We start from the raw sequence: 27523 nt of genomic DNA, 5'->3' as shown, positions 1-27523 counted from the left end.
GCGCGAGAGCCGAAGGACAAATCAGAAGAGGCAATCTAGGACTACAGCTGGCGATTGTGCCTCCCATTCACACATTCCCCCCTATATAGCATCTTACAAACCTGGCCAAACCATGATCAGAGTCCTGGGCAGTGTAATTTTCAACCCTAATTGGAAAGTCTAATTTAATAGACCAGCTGAGCAAGCGCTAATAGTTTACTCATGCAAAAATAATCAAATGTTATATTGCCAGTACAGCTATCAACATGAATAGTTTATTATGTCTCACTAAAAATGCCAAAGATTTCCTAGAAGTGCAGTCTAATATCTCAATATATTTTTAATCCCTTAATGACATATTGCATTTTTACATCAAGCACCACACATTTTCACAGATATTTCGGCTTTAATGGGAAGAAGAGTCCATGAATCTATTGACAACATTCAGTGTAATCTAAATCTAAGGACTTACAGCCACCATAAAGCCCAGTCTAGCTGGATCTATTAGTCATAGTACTGTGAAAGCCTGCATGGAGACATCTCCATTAACCACACTAGCAGCATTTCAGATTTTTTTCAAATTAAATGATCTTTAAACTTCAATCTAATTATGTTCATCAAGAAAATCTGATTACTTTTTTGCTTGAAGTTCCACATTTAGATTTAACAGATGTATACAGTGTTCCATGTGACCCCCTGTAATCCTCACTTACCGGCCAGGAGAAATGTGATGAGGCAGGTTTCCTTTGGCATATAAAGCTTAAGTCGGGACCCACTGAACACATACTCTACAATGGCTTCAGAGCGCCCGGCCCTCTGCAGGAAGGGAAGGAACTGTTTTGCTTTCTGGGTATCCTAAAAATAAAAACAAATATTATGAATAAAGTACAGTAAATACTTAAAAGCTGGGAAATGCAAATATTTACTAAAAAAGCAGCTAAGGACATTGACAATATTAGTCTATAACCAATTATCAGTTTGTGTTACACTGCCACCTGCACTTGGTTGAAGCATCTAAATATGGAGATTTAAATCCATGCTGCACTCAAAAGTAAATTGAAGATATTAACACTTCTCAATTGCTCATCTTGTTGGAGATGTATATTTATCATCCTAAATGTAAGTACAAAATAGTTTTCGTCCAAGGTAAGCAGGTCAATAAAATATTTACCACCTGCCCTGAACCACAAACAGTGTGTCCCAATAAGACATCTCCAGAACATGAGGATGACTGAGGAAGAAAACCAATGTTTCACTTGTTAGAAAAGCTTATAAGACAATTGCCTAATTCAAATGCAGGATATGCTCTTGTTGCTCATGTGTTTTCAAAAGTTTCAGCCTACTATGGGAGCCACTTTTGAGACAATAAATCTCTTAAATTAATACTTCATTACATTGCTCCTGCCAGACAAGCCAGTCATTAAACATTGATGCACATTGGCAAATGAAAATTTAACAATCCAGTCTGTCTTGTTTTTGTCTAGCATCGTGCTTCTGTTTGCATACCTTATTTAAAGGAAGACATTTCAACGAAGTAAAAAAAAAAAAAAAACAAAAAAAAACTACTACACATTGATTTCAGAGATCACTTTCCATAACATTCCATCCCATCAAGTGCACAGTATCATTAAACTGGTCATGCAGTGATTTTATTTGCAGAAATGGAAAAATAAAAATAAGAACAAAAATAATGGTATACCTTGAAAGCCTTCAGCAAAAATACTTAGGCAAAGTTCTTTTACATTTGGTGCTAAATTTAATGTGGACCCGTCCGTTACCTATGCACATATTGGAGAGTTATTTTGTGGGCTTAACCAACATTCATTAGAAAGAATCTTAATTCACGTAAAAAATTGGCATCTCTTCCTTTTCAATGAGCTACATACTCTTATTCTAGAGCATTTCAACATCCCTACTGACAGCCCTACTGGTACTGCTGCCTCTAAACTCATGTTTACGCTATTTTGCTGTGACTTCCTGAACCATGTGTCCTCACATCTCTGCGCCATCACCAGCTTCTCCAATTCAGCCTTCCTGCTCTTTGACCACCACCTCTTTTCCTTCTACCTAGCCTTGGGTCCTGTACCCAAATCACTGTGCAGACAGACCTGTAAACTGCCCTGACTCACTCCTCTCTTCCTTTCTGTACTCTGTCCTGCCCTTATGCTGCAGTTTCTTTTTTACAACACTCAACACGACCCTACACAAGGCAAGTGTGTATTACGGACATATTATCCCTCCACTCTATTTTGGTCCCTCAATGCGTGGTTCTCAGCATTCTGCTTTTCTGTCAACCAATATGCTCCTTTGGCCTCCACCACCTCTACTGCATGCAACACCCAAACCTACCTCTCCTCCCATTTTATAACCTGTGTCTCCAACCGCCTCACTGCCAGAATTACCTAGATATCCCTATGCTACCTAAAGCTCAACATATCCAAAATGGAGCTCATCATCTCACCTCTTCTAGCTTTGGTAATAGACACCAAGCTTGTTGTATCTATTACAAATACATTTAGTATGTACAATACCAATCTATGGCTTCATGATGAAATTGATACAAATACAATTTATCTAACTATTTGATATCCACCTATAGTTCGAAAAAGTAACCAATAGTTATGCCTTCAAAGCCACCAAAAGCAGCACCTTTGGCTAAACTTTTATTCAAAATGTATTTTAAAAATGTCCTAACACTTGAAATGAGGGATAGTCAGTACCTACCGTTAAGGTACAAACGCCACAAATATTTGATTTAAAATTGATCAAACCATTAAAGAAACCGCAATCCCCAGCATGTGTGTATATATAGTTGTTGAAGGCGTCCTACCACCTGCATATTTATGCTTCTATGTATATCACTCACCTATTATTCAAGCTACAATGCACATAATTAAATGTTCAACTTAAACCTATTTACTATCTGTAACAAAAATATTTTAGTAACGATACAGTGGTGCACTATATTAAATACAAGCCTGCCCAGAGGTTTGTTTTTTAGTTTACGCAAAGATTAAATTGGGAGAGCATGTATAATCACCGACTAGTTGTGTGTTTCACCAACCTACTTTCCTCCGAATTTGTATGTATTTCATTTTTGTATAATACAAAATAGGCCCATCACCAAAGAGAGAGCACTGCTAATATTCAACGTTTTCTTTAGAAACCAAAACAACTCTTCAACAAATGCTTTATTATAAAATAAAACTAGTTTACCTTTGTAAGACTATTGGCCAAAACTGAGTACTAATTATCAACAAAGGGGAAAAAAAAAAAAGAGTTGCCAATTACCCAAAGGCATTGTACAGGCACTGAGCAGTTAAATCTCTCATACAATTAATGAGGGACACTGTAGCACAACCCTGAACTCTTCGGCAGCAGCAGACAATCCCAAAGGGTGCTTCCCTGCTACATGATGTAGTCTGCTTGCACACAAGTAGTGTGGGGTTCTCACTGCCGGTTCAGTCTCATAACAATCTTGGCTCATTCAGTTATTGTCCTGTACAGACTGTGTTGGGGTGATAACATTGTCTGCAATTCCCATTCAAAGTCTGCCATGCAGTACAGAGTGCTCGGTCTCAAGTGCTCATGGATATATAGAGAATTATTGTACAACATGAGCCACTGAAACATCCTTTATCTGTAGAGTCATACCGTCACCAGCTCCCTCAAACCTATATAGATAGCCTTAATTCATCTAACACAGCATGGTGAGCCCAACCAACCTGATCCCAGGGCAATAGCTGGGTGGAAGTGTTAAATTATTAACTCTATTTTAACTATAACACTAATAATCTCAGGAAGTCAACAAAAGATATATTTTAAAGCTAAAGATACATTATTTTCATGTTAAAGTCTTGTGACAGACCATAGTAAGAACACCTATTTAGAAAAGGTACGAGAGCTGTATTAGTTAGCTATACATATGCAGTCTAGCTGACAACCAATGCACATGTATATAATATGTGTCCCTTAGTGCTACACTTAACAATTACTAATGTGTGTCTAATGCAGTGTTGGCTAACCCAACACTCCAGGTGTTGTGAAACTACAACTCCCAGCATACCCTTCCAGCAATAAGCTGCTATTTATTGGCAAAGCATGCTGGGGCTTGTGGTTTCACAACACCTGGAGTGTCATAGGTTAGCCAACACTGGTCTAATGCTTTGGCCAGATTCAGCACCACTGGCTGTCAGACAAGCTTGCCATATAATATAAACTCCATGTGTGTGTACCATGCACTTTATTATTATTGCTAGATGTGGGAACACATTTTTCTACTCCTTGAGCTTTGTAAACAAAGCCCAAAAAGCCAATGGGTGTAAACAGTAAAACTACAGACAAATGTTTAATATGCAGCAGTTTTAGAGTGATCTTAAGTTCATTGCAGGTAGTTACCTCGGCCAAGGAGTTCACTTGCAGTAAGCCCAGGTAATGGAACATGTAGTGTTCCGAAAGACAACCCCCAAAAGTGCGCGTATCACCACAAGAGGGTATTGGCTCATCAGAAACATTGGTTTCCTTTATTGACCAGTTTTTGCACATTTTATTACCCTTAAAAACCATTAGTACCACCATATCAGGAACCGCAGTCCAATATGGAAGGCGGAACAGAATTTATACAGGATAGCTGAAATCCCCAGCTCACAAGCAGATATATTAACGTTTTCCCTAAACTATTTTTTCAATTTCCAAAAAAAACTAGGCAAAACTAGGCAAATCTGGCATTTGCTAGTTAACAGTGATTGTACCTTTTCACACCAACTGGCACAGTGGACACAACAGGGTTGTTGACATAGGCAAAAAAGGTTTGTGTTTCTCCTGAAACAGTTTAAGCATTGACTACCCCTGCTCTCTGTTCTGATGAGCCCAAACCCTGCATCCTTTCCATTTTTCCCACAAACACACACACACAAGAAACAAGTGTGTTCAGCTGAGACCATATCTGGCAGCTACACTACAGACAGCATGCTCTCAATGCAGAGGCTACATCACAATGCAGTAAAGGAGTTAAGGCAAAAACACAGAGCCAGTTGCTCAGCGAAGAATAATGCTTGCTTTGTGAAGCCGATTTGGATTGTGTCTGTGGTCCGAGTGTACTGCATAGTGGAGGTATGATTTGTTATTGCTCTGAAAAATGGGCTTCAAAAGAAGCCTGCATTCTGCAGCTCGCAATATAAAGCCTCTCTGATCATCCACAAGGAGTTCTTCTGCATAATTCACGGACAGTGAAGTCTCCCTGCTGCTGAACTGATTTGATGCAAACATCTGGTCAAAAAGAAAAGCAAGCATGCAAAAATGCCTAATCCCCCTACCCATAAAATAATCCCATTGCACTAGTGTCAGTGTTCCAGCAGAATGCTAGTATGATCTGTATAGTTACTGTGTGAGAAACAGCAGGTGTGTTAGAGATTAGAACAAACAGTATGCAGTCCAATTGTATAGTGGGGTTTAAACAATAATTAAGGAGAAGAAAACCAATCAATTCACTAAAAACTAGTGTCATCACAAAGGCAGGAGGAACAGGGTGCTCCATGTTTCACCAATACTGGTACCTCTTCAATTCATAGGCCAAATATCAGTTCAATTCAATACATATATTGGTACAATGCAAGTAAAATTTCTCCAATAACCATGCTATTTATTCAGCACATGGTGTTTCTCACACTGAGGAAAATTGACAGATCAGAAATGATTTGTCAACAGCACAAAATACACTCAGCAGAGTATACTGTATCTGATGGCAAAATCGGTTTACTCTTAGTGAACATACAAGAATCTAGGGTGTATGATCATTAACTTGCGTGGAACTTTGACAAGTCTAATAAGTTTAAACATTAACGAAAAATACATTTCTGTGGTAGCTAGAACGCCTTGTACCAGAAATGACATTGAACCTAGCAATCTACAGTCTCATTTTGAGCAGCAATTTGTGCTAGTACATGAACTTAAACGGACAGATTACAAGCATACTATGCTTCAATACATCACTCCATTAAAGTTATTAAAAACAATTGTTTTCTGTGCCAACTTCTATCAAGATTTGTCCTTTTAGAGAAAAGGAAGGTCTCCATTTCTTACACCAGCTGCTATGGATATTTAACTTCTATTTACCTTAAAAAGCAATACACATTTCTCATGCAACTATATTCCTACCCAAGACCTCTTGCTGTCCACCTTTGATACCGTCACACACACACACACACACACACACACCTTTAAGCCTTTTCCACAGAGCCTCCTCTTCTCTGGAACTTTGTCCCTCATTACTGACCTCCACCCTCTAAACCTAAACATTTTCATTAAATCCTTTTAGTTTACTTTACATCAATTACAGATTCCACCTCATTAGACTTTCTTTTTAAATTATTTAGCTCCCTTGGGATGTATGTACTAATGTGATGTATCCAAGGGATGGGGCATAAACAGAAGAGCCTCTGGAGTGGGCTAGTATGTAGTGACTGGACCAGAGCGTTTAACGGTCTCCCTCTGATGACTGGAGACAGCGCTAAACTTCCAACCTCTTCATCCTTTCAGCACTACGTAACATGTTGGTGTTTTAAATATAATCGTTAACATTAATAGAAATTAATTCCATGTTTTACTGCCACATGCGCAAACATGCAACAATAGCCTCTATTCAGTGATTTCACTAGTTGTAGCTTAAAACAGACTTCCAGATTAGAGATTTGCAAAACAAAAAACAGGAGAACCAGCAATTGGAGCCACTAGTGCATATAAATGAATATGGAGCACACAATAAATTAAAAGTAAAATAGAGTAGTGTAGTGTTAATGGAACCTGTTAAATATGTCTAATCAAGAAATGTACTACTAAAAGGCTCATGGTCTAAAAAACAACAAAAGGGCAAATGAAAAATACATTTGAAAAACTTCAGTCCTAAATTTTTAGATATTTTAGTTTTTCCTGCCACCAACTTCTACGTATGGCATTCATGGTGGGCGTGACTGGCACAAACCAATAGGCTGCATTACATGTACACTCCTGAATGCACAGTGATAATGACATGGGTGCACGCAGAAATATGGATTTAGCAATATACATGGCTGATCACCGTGTATCAGAGAGCACTGTTCAGTACTCTGCAGGACTGCATAAAGCATACAAGTCACTGATTAGACTGATAAAACCTGTATTATATATGTCAAAGTTTCATTTATGCATCTTCACCACAAAAATAGGTTATTGCCCTTCTTCATACAAGACAACATGTCCTATATATACCCCCACACATCAAGTTTAGATGGTCATGCATCTGTACTTCAGTCAGAGCCTCACTGTGTATTATAGAGCATGGGGAAAAGAAAAGTCAGTCAGCACCAAGGACAGCAATCATTTCTAATAAAAGCTTTCTTGCCAGCTCTCTCATATAGAAGATACACTGGCTCTTGTCTATCAACAGCCTGGAGATACAAAGTGCTGTTAAGTAATACGAATGCACATTGCCTAATAAACACATGCTGGATTCTCCCTCTCAGCGGGAGGCATTGATTTTCCTTTGCTTTCTCCAAAGCAATATTTTAACTCCACTACCTACAACATTTTATTGGCTGCTTACACTTTGTATCTGCAGGATCCTACATTTATTACTTGTGCTAAAACAGAGAACATTACATGGCATACATGAATCCGCAGGCAGGAGAAGGGAGAGAATTGAATGCTCAGACTACAAAACACATTCCATCCAAGCAGTAGATATTAAACATCGGATGGGGTTAGGGTGCATTGCTGACAGCATTTCCTGGGACAAACACACAAGAGAAAAATAAACCCAGCTCTACTCAAACAAAGCAGTCACCATAACCCACAAATACATTCCTCTATGGCATTAACCTGGGAAAGTCATCAGTGGAAGCATACTGCACATAAGCCAATAACACTGCCTAATGCCAACATATGGAACATATTACCTTATTACAGAAAACAGCATGCAACCTACAGTTCATGGTGTTTTACTATAAGGCCAAGCATGCTCTGACTGGTAGTCTTGTCATTAGACAGGGTCATATATATATATATATATATATATATATATATATATATATATATATATATATATATATATATATATATATATATATATATATATATATTTTAAAACAAATACAACAACCCCTCGCCACGAACCATTTGACAAAAGCAAGGGGAGAGCCAACTCCCCCATTTAGGGATGAAGTCTGGCTTGTACAATAGAGGACCAGTTCCTTTGAGTCTGTAGGATATTCCTGCACTGTCATAGCAATCATTCTTAGTTATGAATTTTTCAAGTCCCGCTTTGGTCATTCAAGGAAACTAGTACAGTGGGGACATGACATCACTAGGCAGCAGCTGGGAATGTGGCAAGTAGGTGAACTGTTACAATAGCACCACATTATTGCAGTTTCTTTTGGCTATTTCGCTACATTCTTAGAATTGATCTATAGATTGTGCACAAGTGTAAAGAGGTATACATGCCTCAGAACAGAGATGGTATTTTGCCATTAGTAATTGCAAAGGCTAATCAGATACATGTACTCAAAATGGTCACACTTGAGATCAGGAGGCCCATAAACTCTTTTCCCTCCTATGACTAGGGAGCAAATGACTTAAATTTATTTACATTTTGCTACTACATTTTAATTGAATTTGTAAAGTTTATATTAGAAATATTTTTCTTCTAAGCCTGGAGATTATGTGAGGGCCATATTACCCTAAGGGGCACATTCAATTGTTGGCGCTATATGTAAAAGTAACGCGGCGTGCGCACTATTACCATTACGGTAATAGTGCACGTAAATACCGTTATTACAGTACCTTTCACGCTGGATATCAGCTGGCAGCAGCTGAAATCCAGCTTACTATTACCGTAATACTTTTAACACGGCGGGAAACGGCAACAATGGAATATGTCCCAATGAATGTTGGGAATTTATTTTTTCCTCCTTTCAAAAATCCTTACAGAAAGCCCAATTTCAACCAGGACACTGAAATATTTGAATGTTTAATATTTGAATAAGAGAAACACAGAATTGAAGGGAAAGAAGCCCATCACTAATTAGTACATTTCATGTGCATACACTGAAGAGCTCATATGTTTTATATGCATTGGTCGTGTCTCCAAGTTCACGTGAAATAGTTTCCTGTATAACATATGAACAATGTAAACGCCTTTTAAAAAGAGTAACTAATCCGACATCATATTCCTTAGCGTGAAGCTCTAGAAGATATAAATACATCACAGTCCAGCAGGCATTGTAGACAGTCTGTAGGTGGTAGCCTGACCCTTCCCCCAGCAGGTGCCATTCATTGGAACAAAGTATGTCGGATTGGTATCTACAAAGATCATGGCTTCTACATATTTACAACAAACTTTTCTAAAACAAAGCCACACATTAACAAGTCATTCATCCCCGAAGAGGAAAATAGGAGTCCAAGCAAACATGTGTATTTGCCATAAATGAGTTTAATAAGTTATAATAGTCTCTGCTAGGACAGGGTCAAACTATCATACTTAATACAATTCACCAGCACGATAACTATTACCAAGTCTCTTTAAAATACACTATTCATGGAATAAATTCATCCTAAGCTATAATGCTGCCATGTTTTTAAGCATAAATCCCATTTTTCTAGAAGAGAAAACTATGTTTGAAAGCAAAGTGGAGCAGCCATTTTGAGCTTTAGATTGGTCTTCGATGGCAACGAAAGAGTTTGTGCATCTTCCCTATATTTTACTATGTAGATTGTCCTAGATGGTACACGTTCCAGTGACATCCATCAGCATACAATGAGGAGACTGCTCTGTACACTGAGATCCAGCCAAGTTACCGGGCTGGGAATACAGTGATAGACAGATCAGCACTTCTGCTGAATTAATATGCACAGGCTGCAGGGCTAATCTGGAAATAGAAAGCAAGCGAGTAGAGCAAGGAGCAATGTTAACCCATTCTTCTAGTGACACCAGGTACACATGTTATTGCACAGCAGGAAAGCACAGTTATTTCTAATAGTATACCAATGCCGGTGAGGGGTTAAAGTGCTCTTAGTTCTTCATACTGTACAACCCCACAGTGAGGTTGTATAAAAGCAATAACTACAGTTTATCACATTTCTGTGCAATTAGATGGTGCTTTATGCAGCAGGGATGGCAATAAGACACTCAAGACTGTTTATTAAATAAGCCCTACTCCCTGTAGCCCGATAACTAGAATATAACCAGCACTGCAGTGATCTGACACACAGCAGGGTCTACTAGGTGAGGAGACTAGGCCTCAGAATCAGAGTTTTGGGAATATGTCCTAATTCAGGAGAAGCCTTCATCCTTTCAATGGGATTCGCTAAATGGGAAGTTAACATTGTTACATGGTCTTTTGATTGATGGCAAATTAAATCTAATCACCTGGTGATTGCATGTAGGATGTGCAGGTCTGCTCTGTAATCATACTGGTTGGTAATCTACACAGTGGCCGTGTGGGTGGAGAACAGATGCCAAGGTAATGGACCAAGAGACTTCTCACAACTCTTCCCTAGTTTTCATGGCTTTCATCTCATCATCTGCACAACTGCAATCATGTATTTGGGAAATGGGAGTTACAATTCACTACTTGCTGGTAAATGACAATTGCCATGTTCAGTGCAACTCATATGGCAGGTACAAGGGTTCCAGCAAGGGTGAAATACTTAGCTAAAACTAATAGCTAGAGAGAAGCAAGAAAACAATGCAGGATGCTGCGATGTAAAGTAAATACAGAAAATTATATAAAACTTAAAAAGTGTAAGTATCAAATTGTAACAGAAATGAAAAATCTATGGCCTCATACCCACAGGTGACAATTTCATGCATTGATACAGCATTTGCATTGTACAAAACAGGAAAGCATTCCATAAAATAGAAAACTCTGCTCCCATATCTATGTGGTTTTCAGAGCATGATCTGCTCCATTCATTGGGGGAATTCAATTGGCCATGTTACTGTAAAACGTAACGCGGCCTGCGCACTATTACAGTTATTACGGTAATAGTGCGCTTAAATAGCCATTACGGTAATTTCAATGCCGACTTTTTGCTCGCAGCTTCCTGAGCAGAAAGCGGGGTTGATTTTACCGTAACGGTAATTATTGCGGCGCTTATCTGGGGGGGAATTGAATTCCGCCCATTGTATTTAATGCAACTTTTAATCATTGAAGACAATGGAATGCACCTCTATTGACATTTTAAATAAAAAATTTAAATGCAACCCAAATGCAGTAAGCTATGCCCAACAGAAAAAAAAATGAAATGTGATAAAAAAAAAAAAAGGGACTGCTTATCTGGAATACTTAGCTTGCACATGTGATTAATATTTATTTTTTGATGTAAAAGAATATGTAACAAGGTCCTATTAAGTTTTTCCTTTTTCTAAACAAGCCCGACATCAAGAAATTATTATTTGCAGCATTTACACAGACGGTCTAGACCGGTGTTTCCCAAACCCAGTCCAGTACTCCAGGTCACCAGTGTTACACCTGTCAGTCAGTAATGACTACACCTGTGCTCCAGTGAGGAGATCTGGAAAACCTGCACTGTTAGGGGTCCCTGAGGATTGAATTTAGATAATGCTGGTGTAGAGGAAGCAGCAATATTCCATGATATTCTGGTACTATTATGCTGAATTTTGAATGTTATTTTTATTGTGCTCATATTTTAATCTTGGGACAGCTGCAGTGCAACACTTGTCATTTGTGATGTACACTGGGCATAGTGATCGGATGCTGTACTTAAGCTGTAGGGATGAACAACTGCTCAGTACCACTTAGCGTACCGGAAGTCGTTCTTAGAACAGATATGCACTAACTGTGGCATTATCATGGGGTGGACAAAATACTGTAGAATCCAGGATTAACCTGGAATCCTTGAATAGTTAATGCCGCCTAAAGTTAAAAATGTACTTGTGTGTGGCCTAAAACTAAACTGTACTTTCCATGGATAGCCTGTTAACTCAAATATAGAGGGGGAAAGACACTGGCAGCCAAGCTTCCTGCCCTATGGAGTTCAGAGACTTTCCCCATGCATTATCCTGTGGTAAACGCAAGTGAGTAGAGCAAGCAGTGTTCAGATTAACACCCGAACACCAGTAATACGTGCGAATATGGTGTTCTCTGGAAACAGTGGGTTCAACTGTCAGACCTGCTTACTATTCACTTTAACGCTAACATGAGGCCTTACATTAAATCAGTTGCATTACTTATTGTTGTAAGGGACAGTAGCCAAATGTGTAAAACAGCCGAGGAAGCCATATAATGGCATCAACACACCTCATACAACTGACCCTCATACAACTGACCCACTATTCTGTTCCTGTTCTCCCACTTAGTTACAATAACCTGGCATCAATGATGCTACTGAAGAAGTTGGGTTTTTTTTTTGGGAAAAACACAAATATGGGTATGAGCAGGTAAAAATTGTCAATAATGTTGAAAATGTGCTTCGTTTAGTATGAGTAGAGAAGCCCTTAGCAAGATCTTATGAACAGCAAGGCAAAACCATGTATTTTTTTTTCTCCAAAGAAAAGACAGTCATTGAAGTGAGACCACTGTACATATTTAGTAATCCAAAGAGCCCAGGAAGTTACATTTTTTGTGGTTAAGGACCAATTACTTTGTCATTTGTTCAAAGCCTTTCATCATCTGCTTGGGTTATAGCCATGCAAATGTGAAAAATCAAGTATAAATACACACTATAAAGCACTAAGTGCAGCCTGCAAAGGAAGACTGCATAACTTGGCAGACTAGATTAAATGCAACTGATTACAGGTTCATCTCTTATTCCAGGAAAAGAATGAGACCTGCAAGTGGGATCAGGGGCATTTCCGTAAATACCACTCTGTATGTCATAATTTGTGTAGATTGGATGGGCAATTTAATCCTTGGTTGGAATAAACCAAGATAACCATTTTATGTTCAAGACTCAATCGTGGCATAAACCCACTACACATAACAGATGAGCTGAGAACATTTTAAATTACAGGGTGTGAAAATATGCCTATACATATAAAAATGCTACATACATTTACAATGTAGCTGCAGTTACAAAACAATCTTATGGGATGACCCCCTAGACATCAAGTAGTAATATTAAAGCTTTTTACTTTATTTTCTTTCAAGTAAACAACTAATTTTACCTATGGGTACAGAGCTAGTATGAGAAACTAGTTCTGAGATTTTTCCCCCCCCTCAGCAGCCTATAGAATTGCCAAATATCAGGGTTCCAGTGCGTCAAAATCTACAGAGAAGCAGCGCCCAAGTTTGCTCTGCCAGCCTGATCTATGTTCACAAGCTAGCACCAAACTGAATGTGTCTACATATATAATAATAATAAAAGAAGTTGCCATCAAATCAGAACACAGGAGGAGGCTGGAAGAGCAATCAGATGTGCAAAGGAACAAACTGAGATCAAAATACCAGCGAGTGTACATATGGAGAGGGATCAGGCTCCGGAGAAGAGAAAATTATTTGATCAGAGTCTACTACTGCATAGGTGTTGAGCGCAGTCAAATAACCTATATTCAGTGGGAAATATACCCAGAAGAGAAGGGCAAAGGCTAAAGCAAATGTGACACTGCAACACAGATTATGGAGATTACATTGAATTTGTTACGAGCCTGAGGACAGGCTAAGCAAGACACACAGTATTCTGTTTGTTCTAGTGTTTAAAGGAACAATAAATATTTTTTTTCTTAAATTATAGCTTTAACTAGAGATTTGGTGTGGGGGTGATCTTGTCCAGCCTGATCACAAATGGGCTGCTCCTGATGCTAGGCCCAAGCGCTTACATGGGTCACTACAATGGAAAGATCCGGCTGAGTGGCCATTTCACTCAGTGGTTAATTTAAATGGTTGACATGAAATAAAATAGGCTTTGTTCAGAACCTGTTTGCAGGCCTGCAGAATTTTGAGATACATGTACAGATGGACACGCAAGTTTAATGTGGACCTAAAACAGGATGAAGTGATTTACCCATACTTGCTGACTTCCGGCAAGGTCTGTCCGGGAGAGGGGCATGTCTAGAGGGCGGGAGGAGGTGGGGCGCGACCAAACGCATCATTTTTGGCTCCGCTCCCCGCGACAAATATGCCGTTTTGTAGCGGGGCCAAAATGACGCGATTCACAGCAAATTGTGTCATTTTAGCACCGCAATTGCGAGATGCGGGAGACTTGCCAGCTCTCCCAGGAGTCCGTGAGACTGACCCGAATTCCGGGAGAGTTGGCAAGTATGGATTTACCATTGTATTACTTTTCCAAGGGAAATAATTTCAGCCTGATGAATGTGGTATGCAGACCATACCTGCTGCACACCATTCACCCTGCCATCAGTGGATTCTAAATACCAAGTACATAAAACTGACAATTCCAAGCCCAAGCTGTGGCCTAATGCAGTTTATGTATGAAGGCATTTCTGTTTGATAACCGCTTATAGGAAGAAATTGCATTCACTGTTATTTATATAGCCCATGTTTGTCATCATTACCCCTTTTCTTTTACAATGGCATCTGTTTTTTGTGGTAAACTATTTCAAAGCTTCAAATAATCAGGAAATGCTTAGAGCCTAGACTCCTCCCTCCAATATGATCCTCTGACAAGTCCTCAGAGAATTTAACAGGCACAGCTGGTCCCTAATGTACAAAAAGATATGTAAATTTCCTTTAATAAGATCAGAGACAAATTTGACGTTTGAGATATCAATTTCTAACATCCCATGAATGCAAAATATGGCAAATACAGCACACAAAGCAAATATGAGGAAATCACACTTTTAGGTTGTGGAACAAATGTTTAGTAAAAATGACAGATAAAAGGTACGGTTATTTAAATTTAGGATGCAGGTTTTCTTAATCCCTTAAAGATGAAATAGCTACCTGCCCCTCATGATCAAATATATTTAGAAAGATCCGTTTTCAAGAGTTTATTTTTTTTTTTTTTATCAAGATTCACAATCCACTACACTGTACTATTACTGTGGAGACCACGTCCTTTTATAGGATAATTTGTTACTGTACATTAAAGTCTGTTGAGGGTATGGTCCATTAATGTATGAAAAAGCACATTGCAATTCTTAAGTGACGTTTTTGCCAAGTATGTAATCATGCTGTAACATTTAAATATGGAATAAAACATGTCGAAATAGAAAGTGTTAAACTGCAGAAAACTTGTGCTAGACCTGAACCCATCGCTGAGCTCTATATGAAAAAAAAACATATAGGGAGATAACCAAGTAAGGTCAGACACAGAACACATGAGAACTGCTCACAACTTAGGACAGTCTCACAATAGTATCTCCCATGTAAACATGACTATTCTATCTCCTGTTCTATAAATAATGTCTCTAAATAAATACCACAATTCAAAACAATTCCTTTACATTCAGGGCACCAGAGTTTCATGAGAAGAAGAAACCTTACAATGAACAAGGCAGCCAGATCCTAAATTTACATATAAGCTTCTGGTTTGATATGAAAAGTTAGGTGTTCAAGAAATTGGATCTAATTTTGGTGTTTGATTTGCAACAGAGTTGGATAGCCAATCGATTGGATAAATTCAAGCGAGATTAACACAAAAACAATTATGGAACTGACCCAAGAGTAATAAGGCTGAACATGGGCACTTGCACTATTGCCAACAAACAAACAAAAAAAGCTTCTGGGTTTATTTTTTTGCAACATTTCTATGTACTCATCCGGCACCTCATAGCTTATTTTACCATTAACGGTAAACCCACTATCGTCCTTTTCTTGATTAGGAATCACTGTGTGTAGGTCCACTGTGTAAGCAGAGCAGTACAACCTGATCTCTATCTTATTTCACTCATTTAGCCTGGCCAAAGCTAGGCACACAGTTACATTCATACACAATCCATGCTGCAAGATTGGAGACCACAGAATGGCTAACTTGGACAGGACCTGGGCATTTTGCACACAAGCAAAGTGGACTGATCTCATCTGAAATCCCTGTGGCCATTTAGTGTTAGAAGTGTACGCCAGCAAAGTTTGACAGTGGTCAGCTGTTAATATTCGTCTTTATGAGCATACGCGCGTGCAGCCAGCTACAGGGCCTGAAGGTAAGGGGGCTGACAATCACCCGCTGACCGGATCTCCATTCCGAGGGCATCGTTTCCCCGCTCTGTGAGCCACTACTGAATATATGCAGGCCCAGTACATGTGCTGTGAGCCCCCACCACTTGGGACTTTACACTGATCCAGCATATGCTCAGAAAAGGCTTCAGCTTTGCTCATCTAACAGAACCAGTGGCGGATCCGGGGGGGGGGGGGGGGGGCTGGGGGGGACAGCTGCACACTGTGCAGGTCCGTTCAACAGGGACAGTATGCTGCCCGGCTGCTCTGATTGTGTTTTAAACACAATCAGAGCAGCGGGACAGCACACTTTCACTGCTGAACGGACCTGCACATACTGTGCAGCCGCCGGCAGCCTTAGAACACAGAAAGGGGGCGGGGCCTAAATCGCCCCGGGTAGGGCAAATGTCTGGGTCCGCCCCTGAACAGAACAGGACAGAGGCATTGTCTGGCCTTCCCCAAAATGTTGCTATGGGGACTGATGCACAGTTCTGCCCCTGTATACAGCACAGTGAAGTGTCACAAGATTTTGACAGAGGACAATATTAGACAACTAAATAGCCAACACTTAAGTATAATACAAGAATATAAAAAAGATGCAAATATAAATTCCTTGAAAAATTCCTACTACACCAAACATTGAAGTGTATTAAAGACAGACTCAAACAGAAATGTGTCTTAAATACATATTACCCTTTTTCCCCAATCCTTTTTATATGACTAGGACCCATGCTCATTGTTCCCATGTTAGTGGGAACTAGTCATACACTCTAGGGCTGCTTGAGGCGGTGGGGTTTTATATGCTGCCCATTTTTAATTACTTGTGTTCCCATTCTTTTTAATGGGGTTCCTTATATGTAGAGCATATGCTGGAAACCCTAGTGAAATAAATGGGTTCTGCATGTATCCACATGGGCACACTGTTACATGCATTTTGCACTCTGTTTACATGCAAAATGTAACACTAGTGGTAAGTGCACTTGCACTAATGGAGTACATTCTGTGGTATGATTCACAGGAGGAGCAAGACCTAAGAACTACAGCACCCGCTCACTTCTGCGCCCCTACTAATTACTACTCCAGGTAGAATTAAAAGATAGAAAATAAAGTATTAACTCAATTTCTTGCATAGGACACAAGCAAAATAAAAAGTTATAATATCTAAGTTGCCGACACATGCCAAATTTGTCAGTTTGTTTAGAGCCAAAGTGGCAGACCAATCACAACAATCATGAAATTATCAAAATATAATCCAATTTGATCTGACAGGGGAGCAAGAGGGGTAGTAGACACTGACTACTAGTTTGAATATCATAAATGTGCTGTGAGACATTTAAGCAGTCATAGATCCTCCCTGTGTATGCAGAAAGATTCACTTTACCGGATAGCCTATTGCAGTTGATTAACGCATGTAGGTCATCTGAACAATCATACTCCTTGACTGACCTCTACTCCATGAGCCAGTGATTTAGTGCAGGATAAGAGAACAAGCAAGAAAGCAAACTGAACACAGACACTAAATTAGCTGGGCTTTCAACACTCTTCAAAAACGTTCTTAATAGAATGGGTTCTCTCTGCTATAATTGTAACTAAGAAGATTTCTTAATTATGTCCTGTACTCAAAACAAACTATTTTTAACACTCACACATTTTAAGCTATAAGTGACTGGAACATCTGAGCTGACATTTATTCATGGATTCAAACTCCAATAACTATTGTCCTGCTGTTTCTCACCCTCAGATCAAACAAGTCTTAGTAAGACAGAGCCAGGATTTGTGAGACCTGTTTCTCTTGTCTCTCTGACCCACTCTGAAAAGAGTAATCTGTACTGTACAAGGCTGGAGCTACAAAGGGTTTCAGTATTGCTCTGGTATAACATGGAGAGCCCTTCTGGTATAAGGCAATGTTTCTATATCTGCTGTTTCAGGCACTTTCATTTCTAACATTTTACACAATTGATATATAGTATTTCATCCAACAATGACTGCTATAATATACAAACCGTCAAACACTGCTAATCGTGGATTTTTCTTTCATAAAATGGTACTGGCCCCCAACTTTCAAAGATAATTTCACACTCTTACAGCAATTGTATTTATTGCTGCACAGCTCCTCTGACACTTACAGGACACTGCCTGTCAGATGACCAGATTTGCACCAAGTCTCCCTGTGGCACGGTGTTGTTGCAGGTGTAGCCAAGTGAAGTACCATACTAGGCTCTGGAGGCTGTGACCACTGCTCCCTGGTGCACTGTGCCCAGCCATCTCGCACCTGCAGTAAGTGCATGCCACACACTAATTCTACATTACACTAATGTAGAAGGCACATCACACCTGCATTTTGGAAGCAGTGTTGTACAAGTCCGTAAAACCAGATGATTTTAATATCACTAAATAAGGATCTATTTTTATTGCCACACTAGTTCAACACTAACACTACATGTAGCATTTTCTGGCAGATGAGAAATGCAGCCAAAATCCAGGTTCTTTAAAACAAATCTGGCCTGTGTCACACATTACGGAATGCTGTAAAGAAAACGCCTTTGATGCATTATAGCAAAAGGAGACAAGTAGTCAGAACTGAATCATTTAAGGGCACTTGTGTTATGGTTTCAAAGAGCCAGCACCCTCTAACAGTTAGAAAAATAAAACGTTATTTCTCCCAGGTAATAAATAGCACATCAATGCTATTATCCAGTAGAACAGGGTTACCTTGAACCCAGAGTGCACAGAATACATTTCTCACTGCACAGTTAACGCACAGAAAACAAAGGCTTTGTACAGCTGCACGTCTCGCCTTAGCACAATAACGCAGCCATTCAGATTGCACAGCATTGACTTCTAAAGCTGTTCTACAAGCAGAGTCACAGCACAGATTATTGTATCTGAATCAGAATCACAAATACATGAAGTATTTTATGTTACACCTAATCAAGAGAAACAAATTACAAGTAATGGTGATTTAAAGGAAACCTCATAACCAATCTCTTAAATTAGAACTTTAAGACTTCAGTGATCCTGACAAAAAAAAAATCTAAAAGCATCTTCTTAAAAAGAATCAGTCAACTCTTGCAAAATGAACTAGGAATGAAAAATGGTGTTTAATAAATGCAAATATACCTTAAATATTATCAATTTATCAGGGTCTACGACTTACAGCCTGAAGTTGAATGTCGCATTCAGGATTTTAGCAGAGCCTATAATTACAGAGACATGTTCGATTATAAAAGCTTCTAAAAACATGTTACAACACTGCCTGCCCATTTTCTAGATTCCCAACTCTGACTGTGCAATTAACAGTGAGGGCAGCTGCACAACAGAGCCCCATAGCACAGCAGGCTGATGGGAATAGAAGGCATGTTTCAGAAAGCAGCTATCACCACACAGGAATCTCAAAATAATTAGTAAATGGCATGCGATGGCAAGCTGTACCAGCATGACATCTTTTTCATAGGAAGGCATTTGGGCACAGAAAAGAAACTGCCATACATTTAACTACCAGTTGCCAGTAGAAGCTGCAGGCATGTTACACTATCTACACTGATTTGTAAAGATCAACAGACACAAAGTAACATACACTGTTTCAACCACTTAATCATCTTACACAAAAGTGAATAAGCAGCACAACAAACAACCACTCAATGCACAAGACTCCAGGGACACGTGTCAGAGATACATTAAGAACCAGTTGACAGGTATGGGCATTTACCAGACTATCCCGATTGTGAGCTATTGGTAAGGTAGTGATAAGAAATGCAAGATACTGACAAGACAAACTTAATGTTACCGGACAGTTTTTTAGCCATTTCCTATTGTAACGCAGATTGCCAGAACTCTGAAGATAAAACTTTAAATGAATGAACATTAAATGAATGCACGCAAATCTCATAAACCAAGCTGTATCCCAACATTAACAACCATATGGGTGGCAACATTCCCGTCCTGGGCAAATCAGTAGTGTGCTCACATCTTACAAGGAGGATTTAATATGTGGCTCTGTCCTGGATTGATGTAGTGCAAATGTTCTCTTGATATAACATCTGGCCCTCCAAAAATATAGTCTTCCTTCCCCTCCATAGACATTGCATAGGGCTAACAGTACCAGACATCATCATGTATCGTCACTCTTAAAAATTAATCTGCAGCTAAGCTGGGTACACACTACAGGTTTTTCACCCGAACATTGTGACGATCACACAAACGACCATTTGGTCAGAAATTGCATTAGTGTGTAAGCTCCCACAATCACGTTTTATCGTACAAAACCACACTATCATTTGATTTTATAATCATAAAAATCACAATCTACGACGGAACGATATAGGAAGTGTGTATGCCCTCTGGATCAGTAGTGTTGGCAGACCTCCATAGTGTGTACGGTGTTATAATCGTTTCAGCAGATGGATATGACAGATGAAGAGCACAGATCTGAAAGTAAATCGTGTAGGTGTGTACATATAAATCTGCATGCTCATTGAGACTTTCAGTCGTTGGTAAACTAGTTACAGAATCGTATATGCAGTCATTTTCTGTAATATGTGCCCAGCTTTACTGTACACCTTATTGTACGGTGCCAAGTGATCGTGCACCAGTTACAAAACATTGCATGGTACATAAGTGATCCAACCAGAGTTTCAATTCTTACCCCAGAGATGTCTGCCACCCTGTGGATAGGAATCTCCTTCTTGCTGTGCAGGCCTTTGGCATTCTTGATGGCTCTAGTAAGATAAAAGAAAATATTAAAATCAGTATGGGAGCACATTTAAGATAGAAACAATGCACTGTGTTGAGGTCATTCAAAAGCAGAAATTGAGTGAGAAAACCACACAAATACCACAATGGATAAGGAATGACAGGATTGGTATAGTACTTTACTAACATATAACTGCAGGACAAATACTTTTTCCCCACAAGTAGGAAAACATTGATAATTATTTTTTTGTGATAATGATTTTGTATATTCTGAGCATCTAAAGTTCTAAATATAAGTGATTAATGTTGACCAAGATTTGGAAGGGCTAACACCAATCCACTGTTATTGCACTTATTCCCAAAGACATGAAAAGTGCATTAAAAACTGGTTTCTTATGGTCTTTTTTCCCCAACCCACGTGTTTTAAATGTTGTAATGTAGTGAAGCATTAACAGTGCATTTGTAAAGAGTGAACAAGTGACCACCTGTCTAACCACAAGTAGTCCTATGAATTCTCATTAATTCAAAGTTGTCCATGACAATTTACCTCATTATCATGAAGGGTACATGTTGCGTTGCAAACATTGTAGCATTTGGGATTCTTAACTACATTGGGGCCATGCAGGACATGTCATTTATTGAGCAATATCCCAAATGTGCATTCACCAGGTACCTAAAACAAACATTTTATAAAGGTTGAGTCTTTTGGGAGTTTCCCATAGATTGTAAGATTGCAAAACCTGGGCCCTCTTACCTCTCTGTCTTACCCAGTACTGTTTTATAACAGTTTGTTCCTAATTATAAAGCGCTATAGAATTTGCTGGCGCTATATAAATAAATCTTGATAAACGCTATGAATAAAGCCATAATAAATTGCAGTCTAACCCAAAAGCTTCATCCACCACATAGACCACTGAGTGAGCAAGTATGTGCTGTGTGGCATATTAAGCAAGCCCGGTTCTAACTTTTTCCAACATTACCATTTTTAATACAAGTAGATAACTTAAAATGATGCATCTACAACCACAAAACAAAATAAAAGGGACCATTTTTAACATAAAAATACCAATTTCTACTGTAGGACAACATAACCATCCTTATGCATTTGCAGTTACACTGCTGGGGAAAGAGGCACGCATGGGCAAAAACATTTACCAATTCTTCAATAAAAATAATGTTGGGAGGAAAAATTTGTAATCAAATACATAGTTAAATTAATATCAACTCCTGCAGGCTGATTTAATAAGGGTCATAGCTTTGATGGTTCTAAAACATTCATTAGCCAGGTGGTAGAATCATATGCTCCTTATCGTGCTCCAAGATTCCTTGTACACTATTTACAGATATCTGGCTCTTAAATGATGAGCCCATCAGTGAATATGCAAATCGTGTTACACGTCTGCATTTCATGCAATTCTCTCAGTCTGCCACAGCAGCTGGAAATAGGACGAGTGGGGAGAAGACAATATATAAAGCATGTTCACACTGTGTAAGCAGACAGCCACATAGTCTTACATCAGCATTTGCATCCATTTTTAAATGAAAAACAAAAGTATCCTTTGCGGTCTTCAGATTGTATGGTAATGAAGGTGGGTTTCCTTATCTTGCTTAGCAGATGACTGATCTAGGCGTTGACTTCAGATTCCAGCAAGCAGAAATATATCTGGTCTTTATTATTAAAAGTTATAACATTTTACAATTCACTTATCAAGAAAGAAAACGTTTTCACCCTCACACAGTGCTGTAGAGAGAATGGTTGTATAGCAGAGCAAAATTTTCCACATCAAAAGTAATAATGCTGTCTTTTCTTTAATTCATGTGACTGTTTAATCACATGAAGGGGATTTGAATGCAAAGTATGCAGCTTGCGCAGTGGCGTTAATGGGAAAAATTCTCTCAGGTGTAAAGAGCACAGCTCTCAAAGGGAAGCAGTGCAAGTAAGGCTGGTCAATTAGAAGGGGGAAACAAATTTGCAAGTGCTACTGAGCTGACATTAACACCCATTTGCCTTCCACTGGAAAGCAATAACCATACATTTAATACAACAGGCCAAGTAGAGCATATGCCTGAATATGGAATGCCAGGAGGTTTTTTTTGCTTTGTTTTTGTTACTGAATCAGGGGAATAGTTAGGGTAGAACAATGTGAGGCTAAACGGTGTGCACCTGCGTATTGTTTAGCATTGGTCCTTGCAAGTAACTGGCCTGTTTAGATCACCACTCAGCATGAACCAATAAAAATAGCCTTTGTCAGCTCGATTCTTCTACCACCTGTTGTCGGCAGCACCATTGTACACAGACCTTTCCATCAAGGATGAAACAAACCAACGTCTCTGAGCCTCCCACCCTCTGTGCTGTGCTGACTTTAATGGCCAATGAGGCAGGTGAAAAAGCAGAAGCCGTGCGGAGTATCCATTCATAACCAGCTTATATGTGGCTCAATGATCCAAGCGGTAAAAGCTGTGGACCTCTCCTGCAGACAGGCCTATAGTTTACTTTATAAGCTCAATTTCATTTTCACAGCTGAAAATATAAATAAAAACAAGACTAAGATTTTTTTCTAACACAATAGACAAACAGAAATCGTTAACGCACATAATTTGAATCAGATGAAGATTAAATACTGCATTCATAAACTAAAAATACAAAACATGAATAAGACATGGAGAAGAAATACTTGTGAATTCAGTATTTCTGTAACACTGTTTAGGTTAGATCTATGCATACTCTGTAGTAAGTACAGGAAATACACAACCATCGGAAGATAGCAGTCACCAGCTTATGGCTGCCCAATATCAAGTCAAAATAGTCGGTGAAGTTTGTGTACAGCAACAGCATATCCCCTACACCAAGATTTCTCCACTTTGCGTTTACTTTACCATAGCACGTCTCCACCCTCCTTACAGGCGGCACACTCCGAAATCTAGTAGGACCCTCCCTAATACAGGATATAAGTAGACCAGAATGGAGGGTTAGTTGTATTGCTAAATAGTAAAGAACATTTCAATTGTTTTAAGAAAAATTAGAATCTATATGTCTGTGACAGGAGGTACAGGCCATCCAACATTCCCAAAATTAGGTGTAACTGTACATTCTGAATGTATTCCAGAGACTGAACACATTTTTATTCTTGTTCCTATCAGTATGTGCATGGTTTGGAAGTGCACAGATATGTTCATGCTGCAGTGGTGGGAACACACACACACACACACACAATTTAACAGCCCCCTGGGTAGGTGTCAAGATTAAACTAGCACTATATTACATCCATCAGTATATGACCAAGGAGTGTCCCGTCAGATTTACCTTGGTAAAGTGGGAACTATGAAATAACAGCCACCCACTAGAGCAGTGATGGGCAAACTACGGCCCACTTAGAGGTTCTATCCGGCACGCCAATCTTTAAAAAAAAACAAACATTAAAATATGCATAAAATTATTAGGGCCAATCGTGTGTCAGAACCTTCATTTTTATGCCTTCCCAGCTATTTCCTCAATTACACTTCATCCTTCTCCTCCTCCACCTAAAAGGACACTTCGTATGTCAATCACTCAAACACCTGCCCGCCCCCTAATGGCTGAAAGTCATGTGAGAAGAGATGGGCTGGGCTATATACTAAGGCGGATTTCGATTGGCTGCTGTGTTGTCAGTTAGTGGCTCACCAGAAAGACGGATCTGCAACAACCTGCTGAAATAAGTGCTGTGTCTGTACGATCGCTGCACTTATAGAGGTAACACTGCTATATAACACCCTCCCGTCCCATTCAAAAAAATTGTATTATATATTTCGATATTTGAGTATAATAAATTCTATTAGCCCGCCTAAAGTTTTTCTTTTTTATTTGGCCTGCTCCTGAAAAAGTTTGCCCATCACTGCACTAGAGGATTTCATTCTACAATACATAACAGTATGAAGTCTGATGCAACCCACCACCTAATCACGTCACAGAAAATGTCTATTAACTTTCTCTAGTTTCACAACAGACACAAGCCAGGACACTGCGGTACTTAGCCATCTATCCTAATGGCAACATGCTTGGCTTGTAATTGCAATGCAATTTGTAATTCAATGTGGATGAATGAAACTATTAAAAAAAAAAAAGAAAGAAAATAGTAGTTATACAATTAAGTAGCACATCTGCAAAAAGAGAAAGGATTGAGCAGGCAATGAAAGACCCGTTAAGAAGGATTGCACTTCACACATCTCATCAAAGGAGAGGAAGACATTCACTTTTGCAGAGGGTATAAATCAAATACTTATGACATGCATACCTAGCTCCTCCAATGTGTCCCAAGTAATTTGCAAAATTGCCAGGAATGAAAAACATCAATGCCTTATGCCCCTCAGCATCTAAACAAAAGAGACTGATTGCTGAAATTATTCAGCCGTTCATCAATAACTGAAGCTCAGAGATTAGAGCAGCAACTTTTATCAGCCTCCAAATATGATGAATGTGCAGCATTAAAAGAGCATTGAAATAAAGGCACACACAGCTAGCAGGCTACTGTGCAGTCATATCGGGTGTGTGCTGTATGTTCGACACCTTACTTATATAGCTGGGGTGCGAGTGGCACCAGTCTTAAACACACAACAAAGGGCTTTAAACTTCCGGATTATTACAGCAGTGAGGCTTTATAGAACTTTATCTGAGCCAAGACTCCACAGGCCTGGAATTTGTTAATCCCTACGCTGCAGAGTTATAAAACATTTCCCTTCCAAGGCTGCTCTGTGTGCGCCTGCCAATTCTGGCATCTCCACAGCAACCACAGATGCCTTTAAACTTCCTCCAAATTTTCCACTACCAGAGAAGGTGAAAGTGAGCAGTGCTCCTTCCTGTGTGTTCTGCAGCTAGAACATCTGCTATGCTATTGTGGGTACACAAAACCTGAACACTGAAAAGGGATCGCTCTTTTTGGACAATGAAACTTGGACAGTTTGCAAACTAGATCATAGAAGAACAAAAAGGTATCATGAAGTGTAAACACTCATCCCATTTTCCAAATTACTAGTTAAGATAAATGTCAAATTCACAGAAAAATATTAAAAAAAAATAATTGCCGAGTACAAAAGGCGGAACTAAAATCATTTCAACACAACATTTAAGAGCATCCTAAAACAATACAGATTACAACAGGAATTGCAACTTTAACATCAATATATACCAAATGCTGAGTGTTTCTAACCCATAACCATTGCTTTTTTGTAGCAATATGTTAAACAGTGGTATTACATCCCCTAATATTTACATTGCACACATACAAAAGAAAATACAAACATAGGTTTGGAACCACTAATAATCATCCAGTCTGTGGCAAAATGACAAATGAAACATCTGCACCAGATAAACCGCATCTTTAGAGCACATCTACAGCGTGTGACTGAAAAGTAGCGCTCAAAAGGGCCACTCATAGGGTAGTGGGAATTTAAAGCACAGATTATCTGCTCAACATTCATCAGATCTGGCGCTATCTGAACTCGATAGCTTCTATTATATTAAGGTAACACTAGATGTAACCGTTTAATGGGGAGGTCCAGATTATGTATCCCATGTCATTTAAAGTCACTGGGGTGCACATTACCACTGAGAAACCCTGGGGTCACATGACGTCACCAGGTTGGCCAGCATTACCCCCTCACGATTTTGCATTCAATACACTATTCACCAACTGCCGTGTGCTGGCAATTACAGCAGGTACTGAATCACTGTTTCTGCCCCTTAACAGAAAAGCTACACATGTGTATATAGCGTGTGTTCGTGTAATCCTATAATTGTGTGGCCATTGAGCTGTTTACACAACAACTTTGTGGGCACCTCAGCTGTAGTGAGATGCAAAATGAAGTCCTCACAAAAATGACTACGCTAGTCGATGGAGGAGATCTTGCAAATATGACCAGCTACAAAATCTGGCATGTCCCAATGAGTCACTTTTGCTGGACAAACAGTATGTGGGTTTATGATGTAGAGGGAAATGTTAGTCAGTGAAACTGCAGGTGCACACACAAATGCAAGCACATGTCCTTTGCCACGCCAAAGAACCACCAGAGTGCTATGTGCATCGGAAGAGGAGAATCGCAGCTCACGCGCATTACACACAATGAGAGTCAGTGAGTGGGACCATCAGAGCCTTCTACTGCCAAAAGGAAGATCGGAACAGTGGGATATAATTGGAGCCACCACCAATCGATTTGGTCATATCCCAGAGAGCATGCCTATGACCCATCAGAGGAGTGTGGTTCAAACACAGTAATTGGAGCCACTACCACTGGTGGTGGTGGCTCCAATTATATCCCAGAGAGCATGTCCATGACCCATCAGAGGAGTGTGGTTCAAACACATTAACAGCAGTGATGGGGGTAGCAAAAGAACATGTGTCATGGCCATCCACACACTTTACAGTAAATAGGATGGATACAGAGCATTCAACAAAAAGCAGTACTGCCTACACTGTGAGAAACCAGTATCAAATAGCCTGGCATAGAGAGCATGTTCAACTGTCCAATTAGCACAGATGTAACTTATTTCGAAATCAGCCTCACTATAACTTACCATCTAGTCTGGGGGAGATGTATGTGGGGGCAACGTGCATTTTCTGCACTAAGTGTTTTTCTCACAGTGTTTAGAAAATACAGTCAAACAAATCAGTTGAACAAACATTGAACAATTGAAGACATCTAGAACTAATCTATATCTGCTGCATCTTTACTCTGCTACTTCTGATTACACAGGACATTACAAATAGGCAATT

The 27523-nt window shown here is 39.4% G+C and overlaps 1 protein-coding gene across 2 annotated transcripts in view; it reads right to left on the bottom strand.

The window, feature by feature from the left end:
- The window catches only part of SND1 (staphylococcal nuclease and tudor domain containing 1), a 479575-nt gene that overhangs the window by 247352 nt on the left and 204700 nt on the right, over positions 1 to 27523 (bottom strand). For both annotated transcript variants that reach the window (XM_075208519.1, XM_075208518.1), the window contains exons 14-15: positions 20731 to 20803; positions 693 to 834 (exon numbers count right to left, since the gene is read on the bottom strand). In XM_075208519.1, coding sequence (XP_075064620.1) covers positions 693 to 834; positions 20731 to 20803 — 215 coding nt within the window. The remainder of the gene's footprint in view (positions 1 to 692; positions 835 to 20730; positions 20804 to 27523) is intronic.

Source organism: Mixophyes fleayi, chromosome 4, assembly GCF_038048845.1.
Source record: "Mixophyes fleayi isolate aMixFle1 chromosome 4, aMixFle1.hap1, whole genome shotgun sequence".
Lineage (NCBI taxonomy): Eukaryota > Metazoa > Chordata > Amphibia > Anura > Limnodynastidae > Mixophyes > Mixophyes fleayi.
The sequence above is the reverse complement of the archived record's forward strand: the minus strand, read 5'-3'. Positions and strand labels throughout refer to the sequence as shown.